The sequence below is a fragment of the Lycorma delicatula genome, chromosome 8 (assembly GCF_047948215.1).
Source record: "Lycorma delicatula isolate Av1 chromosome 8, ASM4794821v1, whole genome shotgun sequence".
Classification (NCBI taxonomy): Eukaryota; Metazoa; Arthropoda; class Insecta; order Hemiptera; family Fulgoridae; genus Lycorma; species Lycorma delicatula.
In genome coordinates this window covers 112,808,825-112,829,484 of record NC_134462.1, presented here as the reverse complement: position 1 = coordinate 112,829,484, position 20,660 = coordinate 112,808,825, and the positions used below count along the sequence as shown (strand labels likewise).

The following is a 20,660-nucleotide window of genomic DNA, read 5'->3' as shown; positions in this document are numbered from 1 at the left end:
ATTTAATGTATTAATTTTTCTCTTACAGAAATTGTTTAGTTGGTGTGGGGTACATTATTAAAGTAGCTGATATTGCCATGTGCAATCCTGTATATAGTAAAGATTATAGTGAAATTGGTGGTAGACCTCCTGCAGCTATTCGTTGGTTACCTTGGGAAAGTATACTTCTGGTAAGTTGCAGTAAATAAAAATTCAATTTTCATAAACCTACATGTCCAACTTCTTGTCTCATGAGTGTTCTTTTAAAATTTGTCTGCCTTAAGTTTGATTATTGCTTTATGATTAAATAATTAATAACCAAGCATCTAATGGCTTTCTTCTGTAGACTAAGAACATTTCCTAATCTTCATTAGATGTTCTATAAAAAAGTAATGAGTACAATATGCAACAGTAGTCTTATAATAAACATTTTTGATATTGGTTCTTTTGTAAATGAGTGTATAATGTACATGGCCGTTTAAGGAAAGGCTGTAATCAGTCATCATGTCAAAGAATTTGCTAACAACATACACTGTTATATAGTATAAAATATTATTTATCATGACACTGAAATTATTTTCTTGTTTGGTAAATTAATTTTAATAAGAGTTTTTTAAATCTTATAAAGCTTATGTAGAATTAAAAAGTTTTGTTAAGCCGCTTATAAGAAAACATTTTGTACTTCAACAATATGTTTTCAACGATTGATTTGAAATTTTGATCCTTCTTATTGTTCAGAAACTTGGTTTCTACATCTTTAAAGGCCCCCCCAGACTTCTTTTTCTCAACTTCATTTGTTTCTCAAAATTACCATCTTTGAGAAGTTTTCTAATGTCAGGACCATAAAGACACCCTCTTTTTGTTTGGCGGTTGATAAGACTGGAAATTTATCACAGATGTATTTAAAATATTTACATTCTTTTGGTATGGCTTTGACAAATTGCTTCAAGCCTAACTTAATATACAGAGATGGAAGGAGAGCTTTATTCAGATACATGAGAGCTTTTCAAGGCACATTTTTGGTTCTGGGTTTTAATGAAACTTTTTTTGACCAATCTTTCCTTATCCAATGATTTTTTCTGTTCCTGCTATCCCATTCACAAAAAAATAACAAGGAAACTTTGTGTATCCTCCTTGCTGTTCTAGGAGCATTGATATTATTTTGAGATCGCCGCACAATATACACTTAAGACGTATTTAATTTTATCGAGAACAAATTCCAAATTATTGTAACCCTCTTTTAACTGGACAGAATGTCCAACAGGTATTGATGGACACATACTCCCATTGACAAGAAGGACAACTTTGAGGCTTCTTTTGAATGAATTTATAGACAGTCTCCAATCGGTACTTTTGTACAGAATGTTAAATTGAGTCAAAAGTCTATGTATATCAGTGCAACAGACTAATTCTCCTTCTTCTGAAAATATAGAAGAAAATCCTTTTCTCTGTACCAGAACTAGGAAAATGAGGTTCGAACTGTTAGCAGGTTCTTCTCTTTAAGCCTCAAACCAAGCAGTTCTGAATTTTCTTTGTTCAGATGTAAGTCTCGAACCAAAGGTGTTTAGTTAAGACTGTGAGTAATGCTCTGGTGCACAGCTATCTCTGGGTCTGTACTCCTCAATGTTATCTTCATTTAAATCACTTGTGGAATCATCTATTTCAGATAAATTTTCTGGTGGAATTGGCACTAGTACATCTGGACTGTGAGGTACTGAGCGTAAAGCGAATGACATATTTGGATAATTGATTCTTTTTTTATTCTTTAAATTGAAACCATGAACAGCAGCCAAACAAAAGTAACAATTATTGGTGTGATTTCGTGGCTCTTGCCACACCATTCAATCTCCAAATCTGAATGCTTCTTGTTCAGCCTTTGACCACTGTCTAAGTCTATCAACACATATGTAGCAGACATGGTGGAGTGCCCAAGTTTTATCTTGACTTCTTAATTTCACTCCAAAATACATGAGGTACACTTGTCAAATGAAACTTATTTGCCTTTTCACCAATAACTCACCATAAATGTAACAAAAAGAACCCGCAGAATTTTAGCAACCTCTTGAAGGCATTTTGAAAACAGAAAGTTTGCTTTATGGCCTGAAAATATATTTTTCACCAACAAAAACCCGTTTGATCATGGAGCATAGAAAAAACTCTGTTTATGCACACCAGTGGTTGAAACAGCATTGATAGTAGTTTCATGGTGCATGAGTGGCTTGGATAGCTTCCAATAAACTTGTTAAATGTTGTTAAGTTTTGTCACAACAAGTTTTTTCAGCCAAGCTCTCCCATCATCTCGTCATCTTCAACCCAAACCCCCATTGCCCCCCTCTTCAGACTACTCAACTGTTTAGCTATAAGAATGCATAGTATAAGCCAAAAAAATGATTACATTAATTTATTATAAAAAATAAGTTTTATGTCCATTTTATAATATCATATTTTTGCAATTTTTCAAAATTGCAAATTTTCACAAATTTTGAAATTTGCGATTTACAAAAAATCCTGATGTGATGGAAAAAATGAAGGTTTTTGGATTCAGCGCTAAAACATACATACGAATCAATTATCAAAAGGTAAAAACCATTTCACAACCCAAATTTTTGCAGTTTTGTCTTATTTGTAACAACCAGTTTTTTAAAATATATGCAGAGTATTCCAGGACGTATTCGCTGAATTTCAGTAACTAATTCAGGACACCAAAATGAGCAAAAAAGTTCATATCGATATAAGTCCTATTTTGCTTTGTTTTCCTTCTGGACGCCATTTTGTGATTTTCAACAAAAAAATTATTTCTTGGGAAAGGGTAAACCTACTTTAATTAAATGTGGCAAATCAAGACTAGAGTCTTATTCTACAAAATAAAAAATTTGAAAATGTCCTCAAAAATGTCAAAATAGCGACCATCTTAATTTTTTAATGTTCAATATTTTTGTAATTATTTGTTTGGTCAATTTTTTACTGATTACAAAATTTATTAAGCATTTTATTTTGAACAAAGTGACTCCTCATTTGTAAAAATCCATTAACAAACAATCAAGTTATTGCAGGCAATTAACCCGCCAGTACATTTGCACACCATAATGCAAGCTAATAATTTTTTGCCTGATTTTATTTCCTCCTCTAAATGTAATAAATAATAATAGTAAATTATGGATTTTTACAAATGAGCTGTTTTACAAAGTTGAATGAGTTGAGTACGTTGGTATAAGCTCCACCCCATGCTATGATAACACAGCTTATCACTGAATGGAATAGATAATGGTAGACTATGAATAAATGCTGAGTTTGTAATACTTGTTTAAGTCTTTTCATTAAGTAAACAGTACATTTCAGTTCATTAGCTATACTATTTAGATGCACTCTCGATTTAAGGTGCTATCAATCTCTAAACCAAGAAATTTTAATCAATTTGTTCTCTTAACATCAATCTTTGTTACTTGATCATTATTTATTATCTGAGCTTCTATTTTATCAAAGTTTGGTAAATTGTCATTATAGTAACTGAATGGTATGAAATTTGTTTTACTAAAACTGTTGCATAGCAGAAAATCACTGAAATGCCAGTGATCTTCAGCCTACAAGTGAAACTTCTATTTCACATTAATGTACCCTTTTCTGTAGAAAACATTGTATTTTATATTTTATCTTCTGGAAGTATGTAGCAGTATATAATAATGGTTCTGTTAAGACTTAAAAAAAGTGATTAAAATATATGAAGGGAATTTCATCAAATGGACTTAGGAAATGTGAATTAGAAAATGTAAAATGTTAAAATATTTAAATAGTAAATATTGTATGAAGACTCACAAGCTAATGTTTTTAACATACAATAATATAAAAGTATTGTAGTGGGGAAAAATGCATTCTTATAAAAATTCACCTGATGACTATTTTTAATGAAAATTATGAAAAAAATCTCTTCATGAAATAATTACCCCTAAATTTTATTTATTTTTATAAATTAGTATTAGAATTTATATTAAAAAAAATCTAAATAAAATAATCAGTTTTGAAAATTACAATTTTGATTTTTTAGGATCGTTATACTTGTGGCAGTGGCGTATGGGCGTTTGGTGTAACTGTTTGGGAAATTTTAAGTTATGCCAAAGACAAACCATTTCCTCATTTAACAAATGACCAAGTTATCCAGAATCTATTACTTTTGGATTTTCTGCTGTAATTTGCTGTAGGTAAATCCTTCTTTAGATTCTAATAGTAGCTAACATTTTTGGGTTCCATTTTTCCTGGTATCGTATTTCCATTGTAGATATCTCCTAGAGAAAGCATTCTCCATGTTCATCACTAATTACTAACAACTATGTTGACTAACAACATTATTCTCAACTATAATCAGTACCTCTCTCTTTGTTCACTGCTCTTTTATGTAATGATTTATCCTGTCCCACTAGCACACAAAGCAACAGAACTTAGTGTATCTGCTATTACTTTCAGATCTCCACAAATATGCCATAAATATTTCTCAGACTGAATCCTGCTCAATACAAGTTTCGTATTTTCATAAGACTCCTTCATGTGAACAGTGTATGCCAATGATGAGTATTTATTTCCAGTGTGAAGTAAAACTGCTTTCAAAAAACTAAGCTGTGACAACTCAATAAAAAGTTCCATTCGTCAGGATGGTGCATTTGTCCCAAAGCTTCCAGTATAGAGTCCACATAATTACAGTATACTAAGTTTTTATACTGAGAGAAGAAATGTTCAAATTCTGACCGTCTGTCACAGAAAGCACTTATTTTAGTGTTTGGTTGTAAAAGATGCCATCCTTTCAGTCTTGATGCCAGTATTTCTGTTTGATTCTTTGATAAAGTTATCATGAACCAGATCATTTAATTCTGATTAATTAAATGGGGTTCAGTATATCAGAGTTTGGATCTCTTTCTTCATCGACTGATAAGTCAGCACAAGATTCAACATTTTCATCTTCATTTAAGTTTCATATTTCTGGTGGTACTGAACCAGAGTCTGGACGACAGTCCAATCTCCAAGTCCAGAACCAGTCTGCACGACAGTGTATAAGTAAATATAATAATGATTGAAATAACTAATGAGTGGATGATATGTTTATAGTAAGATGAAAATAGGACGAATGATTCACATTCTTGTTCATTTTAATTAGTGTGTAAATAATAAACATGATGACTAATGTCTAACTAATAAATGTAACAGAAATTACGGGACTGTAATAAATAAACAAAAGGTACTTAGTTTATAAATAATATAATAAAATATGTTTACAAAATGCTATGCTTATGGAGTTCATGCACGATACTACCTGAAAATAAGAATGGTAGTTACAAAAAAACTAAGCCTGATAGAAGAATTCTGATTTCACATTTAAAATCAGCATGAAAAATACTTTAAGAATCAGTTATTCAGTCTGATTTATCAAAATCATTGTTGATCAGTAGTATTGACTATGGTAGAACAGTTCTTGTTGACTGGTAACAAATGAATAATTTAGAATTCTATATAATGATTTCTTTTTTTATTTAATGTATTAATTTTTCTCTTACAGAAATTGTTTAGTTGGTGTGGGGTACATTATTAAAGTAGCTGATATTGCCATGTGCAATCCTGTATATAGTAAAGATTATAGTGAAATTGGTGGTAGACCTCCTGCAGCTATTCGTTGGTTACCTTGGGAAAGTATACTTCTGGTAAGTTGCAGTAAATAAAAATTCAATTTTCATAAACCTACATGTCCAACTTCTTGTCTCATGAGTGTTCTTTTAAAATTTGTCTGCCTTAAGTTTGATTATTGCTTTATGATTAAATAATTAATAACCAAGCATCTAATGGCTTTCTTCTGTAGACTAAGAACATTTCCTAATCTTCATTAGATGTTCTATAAAAAAGTAATGAGTACAATATGCAACAGTAGTCTTATAATAAACATTTTTGATATTGGTTCTTTTGTAAATGAGTGTATAATGTACATGGCCGTTTAAGGAAAGGCTGTAATCAGTCATCATGTCAAAGAATTTGCTAACAACATACACTGTTATATAGTATAAAATATTATTTATCATGACACTGAAATTATTTTCTTGTTTGGTAAATTAATTTTAATAAGAGTTTTTTTAAATCTTATAAAGCTTATGTAGAATTAAAAAGTTTTGTTAAGCCGCTTATAAGAAAACATTTTTTGTCAGTTCTCAATAGTGCAGTTGAAATTGATGATTATAGGAAAAGAAACATGCTAGTATTAATAAGTATTCAAGGGAGTATTCACTATATTCACAAGGGTGTTACTTGTACAACTAAAATAGATGCTAAAAGGTACAGAATTTGACATACTTTTAAACAAGTATCTTAAGGTCTTACTTGAGTCAACTAATAGCAATATGCAAGGCAAGATAATGTTGTCACACATGTTATTGATGTTTGTACATGCAGTTAATATATTTTAATTGTTAAAAATTTTATTGGTTTTTTTCTGCAAATCTGTCAAATGATTATCTAGGTTCTAGGTTTATACCTGCTGAAATCTTTATTTTATTTTACTGTTTACTTTTTATAATTACTATAGCATGTTATGTACCTTTTCGTTTATAGTTACTATTTGCCAAATTTATTTTGATTAATTTTTGTATAATTTCTAGCATTCCTAGTTTTTTTTAATTTTCTACTTTATTAGTACAGTTTTATGGTCGGATTCTGGTCAGTCAAAAGTTAAAGGAAAAAAGAATGCTTGAGTTTATTAATAATGTTTTGTATTTATGCAGGGGAATGCCAAAAAGAATAAATTAAATTTATATCATGTTTGTGAACCAGAATTATTATGCACAAAGATTAATTTAGTACGATTGCATTAAATGTCATAACAGTAACAGTTGTAGGCACCCTGATACAGAACAAAGTCACTCTCAAAAGAGACATAGCTGTTCCCAAGAATAATAAGCACCCCATGCCAGTCCTATTAAGGAAAATAAGGAATGTTTACTGTTTTCTTTATTATTTATTTAAAGTAAATTTATTTAATTAATAACAAATATATTACATGCATATTTACACATTATGGTACATCATTCATAATGTATGTACATTTTAACAACAATAACCATTTGACTCTTTTTATACCACCTATAATTTAATAACACAAGCCTGTGATGGTTGTGTTTTTTTGTTTTTGATAACTGATTCTTATGTATTTTTAAATTGTATTTAAGATTGTATTTAAGATTTAAGATATGTATTTAAGATTTCTAAATCTTTGCTTAACCATGATATAATCTATCTGATAACTTGCAGTATCGCCTACCTTTTTCCAAGTTTTCTTCTATTATGATTTTTAAATTGGGTGTTTGCAATTACTAAATTATACTTCGTGCAAAACTCTATAAGTCGGTCCCCTCTTTCATTCCTTTTGCCCAGCCCGTATTCACCCACTATATTTCCTTCCTTGCCTTTTCCAATGCTTGCATTCCAATCTCCAACTATTATTAAATTTTCATCTCCTTTTACGTGTTTAATTGCTTCATCAATCTCTTCGTATACACACTCTACCTGATCATCATCATGGGTGCTTGTAGGCATATAGACGTTAACAATCGTTGTCGGTTTAGGGTTTGATTTTATCCTTATTACCCATAAAGGTTTCCTTATGGATAATATACTTTTTTTTCTCTACTCCTCTGGATCGGTCCAACTGGTAGGTGTAACACCATCCAGACGAGTGTCCGATTACTCAAATGAGCCTCCCCACTTACTAGCTGTATGTCCAGCATGGTAGGTCAGCTCTTTGGTGTCAAGATTGGCACAAGAGTGCCCATCTTGACACCATGCCCAGACATATCTGCCAAACACATCATTGTGTCTTTTCTCATTTATTGACCTATATAGTTCCCTGAAATTCCCAGTGGATCATCGGTAATGACACACCTAGGCATGTTAGCACTCATCACTGGGGCCATACATCCAACCCTATGCTAAATACCCAGTTGATGTTCCTCTTGGTCCTTGGATCAGAGCACTTCTGTAGCAAATTCCTCAACCTGCCTCCATTGTTCTTCTTTTTTCAACATGTATTCTACTAGGAAAAACCTAGTAGAATTACCGGATGAACACCCAAAAGTGTTCATCCGGTAATTACAGCTCTGATTCTGTGGGTGTTCCACCTGTGGCATCTGAACACACGGCCTTCAGATGCCACATGGTATCAAATTCAGCCAAAGTAAATCGTCTAGCCTCACATTCTGATCAAGCGGTTCCTCCTTCAGTCGTACTAAACCTACTTGCTGTAACAAAACAAAAAATGAATGCTATAACATAAATATGTTTATTATTTTTTGTGTAACTTATATTAGAAAGATAAATTTTATTTCCAATTCACTTACCACATACATTAACAGTGCAGTCATGGTTAAATTATTATTATTAGGTAGCTTTAATGTGCCATTTTTTGTATGGTAAAACCATGAACATTTTTTTTTGCTAAGTGTTATCATCCAAATTTAAAAATCCTGCTACTCACCTTAGAGATTTTTCTATAAACTGTCATCTTTTACAATCAAATAATTTGTTAAACTGTTGCGATAATTTTCTTTGGTTTTTTAGAACCTTACTGACATTAATGTTAATATTGTTTACGACAAAATTATTTAATACTGTGATAAATATTATTTATCTTTGGATAACGTTACCTAAGATTTTGAATTCTAATCTTATATCTAATAAATTCATATTAGATTATAAAAATATAAATTTTGTAAGATTCAACATTTACTAAATAAGAATATGATTCTAAATAATAGTTATTTATTACAATTATTCATTTTTATTTATTTTTTTTTATATCAACACATACTCTTGAAGCTTATGCATGAAAGATAGAAACTGAATATTGTAGTGCATGAAAAATGCCATCCAAGGTATTAAAAATATGATTTAATATTGATCATGACACAGAAATTTTTGCTGAGGAATTACAGCTATGCATTAATAATTTTGGTATAAATAATAATCTTATCAATACAAGATGGATAAGATCTACTACTTTTGTCATTTTTATTAGCAAGTTTAAAAAAAATCTTTGGGATCATTAGATAAAGATTCCTTAAATTTTAACAGTATAATTTAATAATAAATCTTCACGAATACGAGTATTACATACAATTCACTCTTAAATAATTCTTAATAATTCAATCTATATTGTTTTTGAAGCTCATTGAACTTTAACTGTGATAATAATTACTACAGAAACATGTTTCTCTAGTAAACTTATTAATTCTAACGATTTTTAACTAAGTTCTTCAATTGTTACTTAAATAATGGTGTTTTTCCTAGTGGTGACATTCAGATACCAATAATTATTGTACTATCAGCAAATGCAAGTTTTTAACATAAATTAGGTTTTATGAAAATTACACCTTACCTAAAGAAATTTATAGTTCTGAGCATGGTTTTTTTGGAAGGTAAATCTACGCAAATGAACTCATGTGTATATATGGATGATACTATTCATGCACTAAATGATGGATTATCTTGATGCAAATTATACTAACTTTCAATGTTTGATGTAGTTATTATTATTTCAACAAGTTTTTCCAGCTTACTACCAAATCTTGATGCGTGGGTGCATAAGCCAATGCACTGCTAGTAGCTTGCCAGCTCTGTAGCAGAAAATGTAAATGTACCAGTAAACATGTAATCCTGAACATATGCAGGTCGACCACTCCTGAGACATGTGGTTAACTGAAACCCTACTACCAAATAACACCAGTATCCAAAGTGTCTAGTATTCAAATCTATATGAAGTAACTGCATTTACAAGTACTAGAACCTTAGAAGTCTCAACATCAAAAATTAGCTGATTTTGCGATGACAAGTTGAATCACTACATAACTGGGCAGGTTGTATCAAATTACAACACACTGACGTAGTTAATAATAAATTACTAATTGCACACTTGCTAGGTGTGGATATAACAATAAATTGTTATCTTTGATACATTCATTTTGTACAAACAGAATTACCTACATTAATATTGATGATTTTATCTCTAAGCCTTTTTAAGTTAGATCTGGAGAAAGACAAGGTAGGCAAGCATTTGTGATCTCCAATTTTCCAAATTTGCAGTTGATATGTAACTGTTTAAGCCTATTAAAATGTAGTTGATATTCAGTTACTTCAAACTGACTTGAGCTCTGTGTAAAAATGATGGACTTAAATGGTATTTCTTGTAACCTAAAAAAATTTTTTTTTTCATATTCAATTTGGAAGGTTTGTAAATGATAATATAATTATTTAATGAAAGATAATGCAATACAAAGGTATCTTCAATTAAAAACTTAGATATATATTTTGATAGCAAGTTATCCTTCAGTGAATAGATTGGTTATACTGTATCTAAGACACTAAAAATTGAAAATTTTATTACAATCTACAAATTTTAGAAATAACTCTTCAGAACTTTAGCTTATACTTTTATGAATCCAGTACTAAATTATGGCTCTGTTGTCTGGCAAAGTTTTACTGACTTGCAATTAAAATTAGAAATACCACATAGAATCTTTCTTAGATATGCTGCCTACAAAATCCGTGATGCTATGCACTTTTCTAGTCATCATTTTATTCATATTTCAGATTTGTTTAAAATGCAAAGTACTGAATCATCTCTGATGAGGGCAAATTTAATATCTGTGTAAAAAATTTTCAGTAATTATTTTGCCTATCTAATCTATTGCAACCTTTTGACATTCATAAATCAACCAGAATGCTTAGGCATAATTTTCAATATTTTTATATCTTTATTGATGAATCTCAAAGGAGATCACCCATCACTAGGCTATCTTTACTATGTAAAGTAACTTAAGGTAGACATTTATAATACTAGATTAAGTAAACTTAACACCTTATCAAGAGCTATTCTAACTTATGAATAATAATTTTACCTATTAATGTTTTTTTTTAAGATGTAGTATTCGTGGGTTTCAAGCCTGTTTATTTGAAATAAATAAATAAGGTTTAAAATTTACCACACTTAACAAAATTTTAAAACCTACCAAATACCAATCAACCAGCCTATGCTTTAGGATAAAAATGGAAAATTAGGCCTTAACAACAAAGAAACTGCAAAATTATAGTAAGTACTATGAAAGATTATTAAACTATCAAGAACCTGAGGTAAGATTTGAATTCCAAAATCCAGCAACATGAAATGAAAAATCCATACCACCTAATCAAATAAAAATAAACAAAATCATCAGGCAATTAAATAAGTAGCAAATGATGGCTTGACTGCAGAAGAATTATGAAAACATCCAACAAAAAGAACAGTTAAGAAGAACAGTTAATTTGTTAAGTGTTCTTTTACTGTGATAAAGAACACCAAAGGCAGCATGAACAATTATTAATAGTGAGCCCTTGGATACTGGTGTTTTCAATCCCTCATGAAGGTTTGTTGTGTCTACCCATGATTTTGGTGTCGCATGATTAGAGTAGACTATAAATAAGTATATGAAATTCTTAGAATTCCGTGTTGTGTTCACAATTCATAAATAGCACATTAGCCATGAATGAATTTATTTTGTTTGAAATTATGCATTCATCAGTTATTTAATAAAGTTATTGTACTTCAAACCTAAAGAAATTGTTTTTTTTGTCACAGAATTTTTCTGTTTGATGTTAAATATAATGAAAACTACGGAAGATACATCATTTGATTTGGTTTTTCAGGTCAAAAACGTAAGACACCATCAAGTTTATCCCTTACCCAAATTTCAGTATTCCCTTATCCAAATTTGCAAATTTCAGTATGACCTCATTTCAGTGAGGGATCTGAAATTCAAGCAAAATTCTTCTCTAGCCTTAACTTGATAAAGTGTTCTGGAACATAAGTTTGTATGAACCTTTTTCCTTATTTCAAGCTCTAAAATCAATTTCCAAATTATTTACCTTTACGCCTGAATCACTCTGGATAATATATAGGGATAAGTATTAATAGATAAACAAGTCGTAAAAAAAATTAATGTAACTTGTAAACATTAAATTTTGGGTTCCAAATTTGAAAGTATGATAGTATGTACGTAGAAGGAGTAAACTTAAAAAGGAACATAGGGTGAATATAAAATATATGGATACAGTGGATAAAGGAAGGATAGAATAGGATTCTTTACTTAGATCCTTAGATCCTTAAGTTTTATTTTTAGGTACTTCATAGGTATACTTAAGTCTCTTGTATCCTTGGACTTCTTGAGTTAATGAAGTTTTGCTTCAAAATAAGTTTTTTGTTAATCATAAATAAATGGAAATATATTGTTATACTTACTACAGAGTAACTATGCAATGTAACTAGATAAAACAGTAATAATCAGCATGTTACTTCAAGCAGCTTGGTTCCAAAAAGTAAAAGAACCGCTTGTTTTCTAATCAATCAGATTAGACTTAATAAATTTTGCAATGTAAAAGCATGAAATCTACAGATCTAAAAATTTGTTCTTTAGTAAAATCCATTCAACCACTTTTGAGATAAATTATTTGCTAATACTAATTAAGAGCTTGACTGATTATACAACATTAATAATTATATCTTACAGCTTGATCAAATGGTGCAATTTTTGATTCAGAGTCCCAAAGCTTGTCACATAAGTCATTTAATTCAACTGCAGAACTTAGCTTTTTGTTGCCATTTGATGATATAATAGACTTCTCTTCTCCATTTATTATAAACTTAATATCATCTAAAAATGAAAAAAAGAAAAATGAAAATATGTTTACTGAAGAGAAAAAACACTCATACTAATTTGAACTGGAAAGTTCTAAAGATCTAAGTTAGAATTGACATTCTAAACATGAATTTTATTTTAATGCCTACTGCAGTATAGTCTTATTCCTAACTAAACTTTACTGCTTAACTCTCAGGAATCCTCTTGACAGAAGATTTTGTTCCTTTTCAGATTTAACTTTCCTTTAAACTTTCATAACTTTACTACAGAGGACCCAAAGTTTGTTAATAAAACAAGTTTTTTATCCTACAAAAACAGGATACATTTATTATTATATTTTTATTGATAAAAAAAAAATCATTTGTTTAAACATGAAATAATATTTATACATAAATAAGAAAATATATATATATTTAAAAGATAGCTGAAGAGAACTAAATTTTTCTATGATATAATATTGGGCAGTAGAATAATTTTGTTGTAACCCGATTATAATTGTGAATGTTAATTCACCTTCTGTGTTAATTAAGAAGAGACTTTAAGAATTGTTTATGTTAAATGTATAAGTTTTTTTGACTTATAAATACTAGATCGATCTTCAGTTAATTTACCCTTATAGAGTCAGTTTCAGGTATACCTTGGTATAAACAACTTGTATACTATAACCTACATTAAAGGTACATTATTATACCCTGAAATAAACAACAAAAAAACCACACCTAATTGTAACCATAACTGTTAAGATTGCTAACATGATATCTTGTTATAATGAAATTGATTAAGTTTTGTTTATTGTGAGATGTACATTTGTTCAGCTGAATCTTATTAAATGGATCTATTTTTTTATGAGATATTAAGGAACGTAGTGGGATGAAGTAGAGTGCTGATGCTAAAACTCTTTGGAATGAGGGAATATATATTTGTTTTTTACTCTGTCTTTGTAAAAATAAGAAAACAAATGCAGAGAAACAATGTAAAGAGACTGTTACAGAATATGAGGTAATTTTGTGAAACGCAGAAATAAGGATTATTTTTTCTTTAACTTGTTCCATTAATTTTCTTGAATTTTCACAAGAAAATACTTGTGAAAATCACCATTACATCAGTCTATATAATATACTATCATCATCGCTTAATATTAGCTCTAAAGTAATGTTATGGTACAAAAAGAAAAACTAAGCAGTAATGACAAAAAAAATCTTCAAATTATCTATTTACTCAATGTAACTTTTTGTTTAAAAAATCTTTCACTTAAGTTACTAACTATACAGTAACAAGTATCCTTTACAAAATAAAAAAAAAATTAAAATTTATTCATTCGGTACTGAGAAAGGCTTGAATGTATATGCAGCTACGTAGGATGTAATTAATGTTTTTTTTAGTTTTGAGGGGTTAAAATGATTAGTAATAACTGCAATAACAATAAAAATAGAGAAAATACAATTTGAGTAAGTGGAATGTAGAGAATTTGGGAATTCTTTTAATCTAAATCCTAAAAAAAAATATTCTATAAAAAGTGTGGTAAGACAAACTAATGTGGAAAGTCATCTGGCAGAATGTTATACTCTTAAGTGAAAGCTTCCCTGGTTTCAAAAATTTTTTAAGCTTCTATTCCTTTTCAAGTGCTGAGCCCACTGTTTTAAATTGATCAAGTTCTTTCCTAATGGTGTAAGCTGGCAAACTAGATACTGTTGACAAATTGAAAATGAACCAAAATTCAGACTACACAATTTTCATATAGTCATTGTTTCTATAGAAGAATTTTATATATCTCGTAATGGCATGTTGTTCATCCCATCACAAATTTTTAGCAACTAAATGGCATGCTTTGAGATATGATTAATATTAAAAATCTGCCATTACTAGGTGTCATTTCAACTTAACAATTCAAAGATTTCTCTTTTCTCAAAAATCTTTATGTATAAAATTAATTCAATAATTCTTAAAAGTAAAAAAAGAAATAAATAAAAATGAAAGTAGTGGAAAAATTTTAAATAAATCAACTTGTTCCATATAAAAATACGGGTTATTAAAATAAACCAGAAAACTAGATTGACTAATTTATAAAGCTGTTTACAAAAATTTTACTTAAAATCTAAAACACAAAGTTGAAGTATAAGAAAAAAACTGTTTATATGTCAATTAATAATTACATTTGCCTCTTTTATCACACATGTATTCATATTAATAATTTTTATAAATTGTTTTTGAATGGAATCCAATTTCCATTTTATGACTTATAACAATAAAAAAAAAGATCTTCCCTCAGAACCTATGGCATTAATGTATATGTGCATAGTTCCCTTGGAACTATGATATCACCTCTGGCATCAGCGGCATTACTGTAGAGTGATATTTGCATAATATTATTTATTTTTCTGCTAGAGTGTAGAATGGGATGAAATACTGTAATTCACGAATCAACAAGTTAGAAAGTTATTTATTACAAAATTGAACAAACAAGGATGAATTGGATTCATCACCATAATTTTTGAATTAGCTCAATTCTAAAAAAAGGGGACACCAGGAACTAATTTACATATGAAAATTAATGGAATTCACCCCTATAACCTTTACATTAAAGAAGTACTGATTCTACAATTCAGAAATTTTAACCCTTTAAATAATGCATAATGAATACAGCAAATTTAATAACAAATTCTTCATTTTAAAGCAATACACACAAACCTGGAAGCCAAACAAGTGTGAAATTCCTTGTTCCACCCTTTAGAATTGTAAATTGTTTTATGTTGTTTATAGATGTTTCACCCATTAAAAATCCACATTCTAAAAATTTTCTGCCAATTTCATTTCCTACTGTCAAAGCCCTCCTCTATGAAACATGAGACCTTGCCGTTGGTGAGGGGGCTTGAGTGCTCAGGGATACAGAGTAGCTGGACCAAAGGTGCAACCATATCGAAGAGGTATCTGTTGAGAGCCAGACTAAGGAATGATTCCTGAATTGTTACGGGCGTGAGTCAGAATGACTTAAACGACCACATCAACATCACTCAGTCCTCTGAGTACTGCGCAGCTGAAAGCAATGGAAAACTACAGCTGCTTTTTTTCCAAGAAAATGTGGCTCTCTGCATTTTCATATAGCAATGATAGAGGCACCTTCCTTGGTAAAATATTCTGGAGGTAAACTAGTCCCCCGTTCGGATCTCCGGGTGGGGACTACTAAGGAAGGGGTCACCAGAAAATTAAATTAAATAACATTCTACGAGTAGGAGCGTGGAATGTTAGAAGTTTAAAAAAGGTTGGTAGGCTAGAAAATTTAAAAAGGGAAATGGATAGGATAAATGTGGATGTAGTAGGAATTAGTGAGGTTCGGTGGGAAGAGGAAGGCGACTTTTGGTCAGGTGATTTTAGAATAATTAACTCAGCTTCAAATAATGGGCAGGCAGGAGTAGATTTCATAATGAACAAGAAGATAGGGAAGAGCGTAGAGTATTTCAAAACGCATAGCGATAGAATCATTGTAATAAGGATAAAATCAAAACCTAAACCGACAACGATTGTTAACGTCTATATGCCTACAAGCGCCCATGATGATGATGAGGTAGAGTATGTATACGAAGAGATTGATGAAGCAATTAAACAAGTAAAAGGAGATGAAAATTTAATAATAGTTGGAGATTGGAATGCAAGCATTGGAAAAGGCAAGGAAGGAAATATAGTGGGTGAATACGGGCTGGGCAAAAGGAATGAAAGAGGGGACCGACTTATAGAGTTTTGCACGAAGTATAATTTAGTAATTGCCAACACCCAATTTAAAAATCATAATAGAAGAATATACACTTGGAAAAAGCCAGGAGATACTGCAAGGTATCAAATAGATTATATCATGGTTAAGCAAAGATTTAGAAATCAACTTGCTGACTGCAAAACTTACCCTGGAGCAGACATTGATAGCGGCCATAATTTGCTGATAATGAAATGTAGATTGGGGTTTAAAAACCTGAAGAAAAGATGTCAGATGAATCGGTGGAATTTAGAGAAGCTTGAGGAAAAGGAAGTAAAGAAGATTTTTGAGGAGGACATCGCAAGACGTCTGAGTAAAAATGATAAGGTAGAAAATGTAGAAGAAGAATGGGAGAATGTTAAAAAGGAATTCTTAAATCAGCAGAAGCAAACTTAGGCGGAATAAAGAGAACTGGTAGAAAACCTTGGGTTTCAGACGATATATTGCAGCTGATGGATGAACGTAGAAAATATAAGAATGCTAGTGATGAAGAAAGTAAAAGAAATTATCGGCAATTAAGAAATGCTATAAACAGGAAGTGCAAACTGGCGAAAGAAGAGTGGATTAAAGAAAAGTGTTCAGAAGTGGAAAGAGAAATGAACATTGGTAAAATAGACGGAGCATACAGGAAAGTTAAGGAAAATTTTGGGGTACATAAATTAAAATTTAATTGTTTAAATTTAATTGTTGTATTTAATTGTAATTTAATTGTACAAAGATGGTACACCAATATATAATACGAAAGGTAAAGTCGATAGATGGGTGGAATATATTGAAGAGTTATACGGAGGAAATGAATTAGAAAATGGTGTTATAGAGGAAGAAGAGGAAGTTGAGGAGGAGGAAATGGGAGATATATGCATATCCTTAGAATAAGGCTTGTAACAAAAATCTTTTTATATTGAAAGTGTAGTCACAGCCTCACGGTTATGAACCTTAGCTTTTCAGATATTTCATCTTAGGTGTAGTGATGACATGATAAATCAAGATATTTACATATTTGCAAAATAATAGATGCAGTTCTGTTTAAATCTGTTTTAACATAAATAAAATATGAGATTTATGATGAAAATTGAAATCATTGAACTGAAATTTTTAACATCTTGTTATACAATTTTAAAATATTTGAATTTTGTTTTTGTGATGGATTAAGTATAAAGTGAAACTAACAAACAGTAAATTACAAGAACTAGTAAAAACTACAACCATTCAGCTGATGAACTTCACTAAGGTAAATAAAGGCATGATTCTATAGCCAAAAATAATAAAAATTTTTTTGTTTACGTTTTACGTAAACATAAATCGGAAAACGAGGAAGTTGAGGAGGATGAAATGGGAGAAACAATACTGAGATCTGAATTTAAGAGAGCATTAAAAGATTTAAATGGCAGAAAGGCTCCTGGAATAGACGGAATACCTGTAGAATTACTGCGCAGTGCAGGTGAGGAAGCGATTGATAGATTATACAAACTGGTGTGTAATATTTATGAAAATGGGGAATTTCCATCAGACTTCAAAAAAAGTGTTATAGTTATGATACCAAAGAAAGCAGGGGCAGATAAATGTGAAGAATACAGAACAATTAGTTTAACTAGTCATGCATCAAAAATCTTAACTAGAATTTTATACAGAAGAATTGAGAGGAGAGTGGAAGAAGTGTTAGGAGAAGACCAATTTGGTTTCAGGAAAAGTATAGGGACAAGGGAAGCAATTTTAGGCCTCAGATTAATAGTAGAAGGAAGATTAAAGAAAAACAAACCAACATACTTGGCGTTTATAGACCTAGAAAAGGCTTTCGATAACGTAGACTGGAATAAAATGTTCAGCATTTTAAAAAAATTAGGGTTCAAATACAGAGATAGAAGAACAATTGCTAACATGTACAGGAACCAAACAGCAACAATAACAATTGAAGAACATAAGAAAGAAGACCTAATAAGAAAGGGAGTCCGACAAGGATGTTCCCTATCGCCGTTACTTTTTAATCTTTACATGGAACTAGCAGTTAATGATGTTAAAGAACAATTTAGATTCGGAGTAACAGTACAAGGTGAAAAGATAAAGATGCTACGATTTGCTGATGATATAGTAATTCTAGCCGAGAGTAAAAAGGATTTAGAAGAAACAATGAACGGCATAGATGAAGTCCTACGCAAAAACTATCGCATGAAAATAAACAAGAACAAAACAAAAGTAATGAAATGTAGTAGAAATAACAAAGATGGACCACTGAATGTGAAAATAGGAGGAGAAAAGATTTTGGAGGTAGAAGAATTTTGTTATTTGGGAAGTAAAATTACTAAAGATGGACGAAGCAGGAGCGATATAAAGTGCCGAATAGCACAAGCTAAACGAGCCTTCAGTAAGAAATATAATTTGTTTACATCAAAAATGAATTTAAATGTCAGGAAAAGATTTTTGAAAGTGTATGTTTGGAGTGTCGCTTTATATGGAAGTGAAACTTGGACAATCGGAGTATCTGAGAAGAAAAGATTAGAAGCTTTTGAAATGTGGTGCTATAGGAGAATGTTAAAAATCAGATGGGTGGATAAAGTGACAAATGAAGAGGTATTGCGGCAAATAGATGAAGAAAGTAGCATTTGGAAAAATATAGTTAAAAGAAGAAACAGACTTATAGGCCACATACTAAGGCATCCTGGAATAGTCGCTTTAATATTGGAAGGACGGGTAGAAGGGAAAAATTGTGTAGGCAGGCCACGTTTAGAGTATGTAAAACAAATTGTTGGGGATGTAGGATGTAGAGGGTATACTGAAATGAAACGACTAGCACTAGATAGGGAATCTTGGAGAGCTGCATCAAACCAGTCAAATGACTGAAGACAAAAAAAAAAAAAATAGGAGAATGTTAAAAATCAGATGGGTGGATAAAGTGACAAATGAAGAGGTGTTGCGGCAAATAGATGAAGAAAAGCATTTGGAAAAATATAGCTAAAAGAAGAGACAGACTTATTGGCCACATATTAAGGCATCCTGGAATAGTCGCTTTAATATTGAAGGGTCAGGTAGAAGGAAAAAATTGTGTAGGCAGGCTACGTTTGGAGTTTGTAAAACAAATTGTTAGGGATGTAGGATGTAGGGGGTATACCGAAATGAAACGACTAGCATTAGATAGGGAATCTTGGAGAGATGCATCAAACCAGTCAAATGACTGAAAACAAAAAAAAAAAACTGTCAGCAATATTTATTCTTCCTGATATGAAGTGTGGCCCATAAAATTCATTCTTGAGTTCTAGTGACAATTCTGTAAAGCAAACTTGTTGGTTTACATTATTTAAAAATAAGTTCTGCTCTATATTACCATAGTAATCCTACTTTGATTCTCAAACATGAGCTCATTATTTTTATCTTCGAAAACTTCTGGTAAATTCACATTACTAAAACTAGGTGTTACCTCATTTTTACTATTACAGTGTCATAATACTCTCAAAGTTTACTTACCAAAACAGAAGTTGTTTCGAAAACCTAATTATATAGTCACAGTCTAACGTCATTTCAAAATTTGTATTAATTAGCTCATCCAAAATATCATCACTTAAATGTTTACGCTATTAAAAAAAATTAATAAAAGTTGATCATATTTTTCACAAAATAAACACCTTTTAGTTCAAATAAGATGGTAAATTCAATCACGTACCACAAAACTACGAGAAAAAACTAACCTCACTTTTACAAAACATTGTGTCATTACAAATGTGAATTAAAACTGTGTCTTCAAAGAGGTTAAATTATAATATAATTGATTTTAAGGAAGAGGGTATGGTATATAAACCACTTAAGACAACTTTTACCATTTTTTTAAAAATAAATAGAAATTTGTGATTTGTTAATTCATAGTATTGGCTTTTTTTATCGTATTAGATCTGTTTATGTAAAACAGTCTAATTCGCCTTTATTTTTATAATTATATGAAATAATTGCTTAAATAAATAGTCATATTTAACAACAAAATTAAATCCAAAATGCCCCTTTTATTATGTATATATAAACAAATTTTAGAATACAACACATCATCAGATTTTTTTAGCTTTCATTTAAAAACATCTTCTACCTTGTCCTAAGTATTCTAAAAGCATCTAACATTACATAAATCTATTTTTGACACAGTCACGCAGTATTTGAACATATACTGGTCTTCTGCCCAGAAACATCAAGGAACTATTACAGTATGTCGGTCAGGAATCATTTTAGTTCTATTTAAAAGGCCCATCACTATTACACCTTTT

The 20,660-nt window shown here is 30.5% G+C and overlaps 1 protein-coding gene across 2 annotated transcripts; it reads right to left on the bottom strand.

Annotated features, from left to right (window-relative positions):
* Positions 1-5,957: 5,957 nt before the first annotated feature.
* LOC142329308 (uncharacterized) lies at positions 5,958-20,148 on the bottom strand. 2 transcript variants are annotated; one of them, XM_075373782.1, is made up of 3 exons: positions 15,360-16,180; positions 12,541-12,686; positions 5,958-8,243 (listed from the first exon to the last, which is right to left on the bottom strand). In XM_075373782.1, the coding sequence occupies exons 1-3, from the start codon at positions 15,442-15,444 to the stop codon at positions 8,148-8,150; spliced, it is 327 nt and encodes a 108-aa protein (XP_075229897.1). In that variant the 5' UTR covers positions 15,445-16,180; the 3' UTR covers positions 5,958-8,147. The 2 variants fall into 2 exon arrangements, 1 of the variants encoding a protein (XP_075229897.1); XR_012757457.1 differs by lacking the exons at positions 5,958-8,243; positions 15,360-16,180 and adding an exon at positions 19,876-20,148 and having other exon boundaries at positions 12,549-12,686.
* Positions 20,149-20,660: the final 512 nt, after the last annotated feature.

Coding starts and splice junctions, on each gene's coding strand:
- LOC142329308 (XM_075373782.1), bottom strand. CDS start 15,444: ATGGGTGAAACATCTATAAACAACATAAAACAATTTACAATTCTAAAG. Junction 12,687..15,359: donor CACACTTGTTTGGCTTCCAG/GTTTGTGTGTAT, acceptor TTTCATTTTTAG/ATGATATTAAGTTTATAATA. Junction 8,244..12,540: donor TTGCACCATTTGATCAAGCT/GTAAGATATAAT, acceptor GTTTTGTTACAG/CAAGTAGGTTTAGTACGACT.